The following is a 2905-nucleotide window of genomic DNA, read 5'->3' on the forward strand; positions in this document are numbered from 1 at the left end:
AGTATCTTTTGGATTTTGGCCCTTGTGCGACCAAGTTTGACACCCCTGCTCTAGACTTACTGTCACGGCTCTTTTCTGATATGACTGACTTAGTGTCACATCAACAATTTTCTAATGGTTTGAATGTCCTTAAAAGGTTTTCATCCACAAATCATGACTAAATCTGAGCCTGGTCAAAGTTTGACTTGGTTTAACCTGTAATGCTCTCTGTATTTGTTCAAAACTGGTATAGCTACACATGAATGTGAGTGTAGAATGCAGATGCACATTTATGTGAAATTTTCTTCAGAAGTGGCTTCTTGAATATCAATGCAGTCTTCAAGTCCTATTTGTTGTGTGAAATTATTTTGACTTATCCCCTGGTGGCAAGCTGCAGGCACAGTTGTGCCTACAGCTGGCTAGTCTTGGGGTGGCTGCTCTAGCACAGGGGTGTCCAAATCTAGCAACCTCCAGAAATCCTCCCTTATCTGTTGATTACCTAGATCAAGTGTGTTTGGCCAGTAAGGAGTTAATGGCAGCTCTGTGGGGAAACGTGCGCGCCACTGGCCCTCGAGGCCTGGGTTTGGACACCTCTGCTTCAGCATAACCGGGACGTATTGTGATTTGAATATATTTTCTCACAGGTGCCAGCACAGCCTGAACCTGCATCCCCCACCCCCATGGAGACCTCTGGCTGTGAGCCCGCCGACCTCTGTCAAGCGTTCTCAGACGTCATCCTCAACACGGCCATCAGGGATGTGGATGCAGATGACTACGACAACCCCATGCTCTGCAGCGAATACGTGAAGGACATCTACAAGTACCTCCGTCAGCTAGAGGTGGGAGTGAAACCTGGAGCGCTGCATTCCGTGTGTCTTCAGTTTCCTTAAAGAGACTTTTTGTTCTTCAGGTAGAGCAGAGCGTCAAACCAAACTACCTTCAGGGTCAGGAGGTCAGCGGAAACATGCGAGCCATCCTCATTGACTGGCTGGTGCAAGTGAACCTCAAGTTCCGTCTGCTGCAGGAGACCATGTACATGACTGTGGGCATAATCGACCGCTTTCTTCAGGTGAGGCTGTCGGTCGATGTCCTTAAACTGACTTGTCTGCTGATGTTTTAATTTTTGTGAATGATCCTCTTCCACAGGACCATCCAGTCCCCAAGAAGCAGCTGCAGCTGGTCGGCGTGACCGCCATGTTCCTGGCCTCCAAATACGAGGAAATGTACCCTCCAGAGATCTCAGACTTCGCCTACGTGACGGACAGGGCTTACACCACTGCTCAGATCAGAGACATGGAGATGACGATTCTACGAGTGCTGAAGTTCCAGCTGGGTCGCCCCCTCCCGCTGCAGTTCCTCAGGAGGGCCTCAAAGATCTATGAGGTGTGGAGCAGTGTTGCTGCAGCTAACGTCCTCTCACACTCTGTGCTGAAGTGACAGTTTCACCTTTTCAGGTGACAGCTGAACAACACACCCTGGCTAAATACCTGCTGGAGCTCTCCATGGTGGACTACGACATGGCTCACTTCCCACCCTCCATGGTGGCGAGTGCAGCTCTGGCGCTCGCGCTGAAGGTCCTGGATGCAGGGGAGTGGGTGAGTGACACTCAACAGTTTAATTCACTTTCCTGGGACAGCGTTGGACACTAATGTGGTTGAACCCCCACCAGGATGTGACGCTGCAGCATTACATGGAGTACACAGCAGAGACCCTGACACCTGTTATGGCCCACATCGCCAAGAATGTAGTGAAAGTGAACGACGGGCTGACCAAACACATGGTAATCCTTCCTAAATGATCTTCTACGATGTGAATATCACAAACTCTAACCCTTATTCACCCGTCCTCCTTTAGGCCATCAAAGGAAAATACTCTACGTCAAAGCAGATGAGGATCGCCACCATCGCTCAGCTCAAATCCTCGCTGGTTAAAGATCTGGCGAAGCAGCTTTCTCAGTGAGGTCAGCACCGTGTGCTGCAGTGTACAGATGGACCTGTCGCCGCAATCCGTGCGTTTGGGATTTGTCTAGTTCACTTTTTACCGACTAGTTTTTAATTTTTCTTTTTTGAAAAGTGTAACAGTCACTGCCCTCAAAACATCTCCTCAGAGCTCAGTTGGCTACATCTGACCACAGTAATGCACAGTTTACTTGTCTTTGATCTCTACATCGTGATTAACGCACCTCTTAGCCACTGAACTCATGATGGTTAGATGTTCATCTAAAAACGTATGGATTTACAGCAATATTCTAGCAGATTCCATCTGTGGTGGCTATGTAATATGTACAGTCTTTTAAATGATTTTTATGTTGTATGGTTTTCTTTCTTGCTTTTAATTTTTTTTTTTATTAAATGACCTTTAACCTAAGATTTGTTCCTCTTGCTGTGCGTTTGTTTTTCCACTAGGGGGTGCTCTAATCCTGCACATGAGAATTTAATGTTTGTAATTAAGAACATGTCAGGTTTAAAGGTATAATCGAGGGTAATGAGCTATAGATTTAGTTAAAACCAATTTATTTGAAATATTACAGGCTGAACATGGATCTGTTGCATTAAACTATATTTCAATTAAATGTTCTTCAAATTGAATTTTTGTAAATTTTAACAATGTGCTGCAGTATAGTTAAATTTCAACTGTTTATGAGGGAAAGTTTGACTTTTTTTTTACATATATCAAAAAGGTGAAACATTTGAATTGGAAAGTGTAATCAAAGCAAAAACTTGTTTTTGCAAATATGTCTAAATTTTGTAAGCACACTTCACTGGTATGTATATAACATTATGGTGTGTACATATTTAATGTATGGGTCCCACACAGACCAGCAGTAAAGACTAATGGACAGGAGTATCATTGGGTCCAAAGGGAGCGTGCCCCAACCAGTCTCCTGGGGGAGTCTGGGTAATGTTCAGGATCAGACGTCCTGGAC

General features: G+C 45.2%; 1 protein-coding gene across 1 annotated transcript in view; it reads left to right on the forward strand.

Annotated features, from left to right (window-relative positions):
• Positions 1 to 2348, forward strand: part of ccnb1 (cyclin B1) — a 4220-nt gene extending 1872 nt beyond the window's left edge. The window contains exons 4-9 of the mRNA XM_024299918.2: positions 624 to 818; positions 890 to 1048; positions 1126 to 1362; positions 1434 to 1574; positions 1649 to 1759; positions 1834 to 2348. Coding sequence (XP_024155686.1) covers positions 624 to 818; positions 890 to 1048; positions 1126 to 1362; positions 1434 to 1574; positions 1649 to 1759; positions 1834 to 1938 — 948 coding nt within the window. The 3' untranslated portion in view covers positions 1939 to 2348. The remainder of the gene's footprint in view (positions 1 to 623; positions 819 to 889; positions 1049 to 1125; positions 1363 to 1433; positions 1575 to 1648; positions 1760 to 1833) is intronic.
• The last annotated feature ends 557 nt before the right edge of the window (positions 2349 to 2905 follow it).

This window comes from Oryzias melastigma, linkage group LG12, assembly GCF_002922805.2.
Source record: "Oryzias melastigma strain HK-1 linkage group LG12, ASM292280v2, whole genome shotgun sequence".
Taxonomy (NCBI): domain Eukaryota; kingdom Metazoa; phylum Chordata; class Actinopteri; order Beloniformes; family Adrianichthyidae; genus Oryzias; species Oryzias melastigma.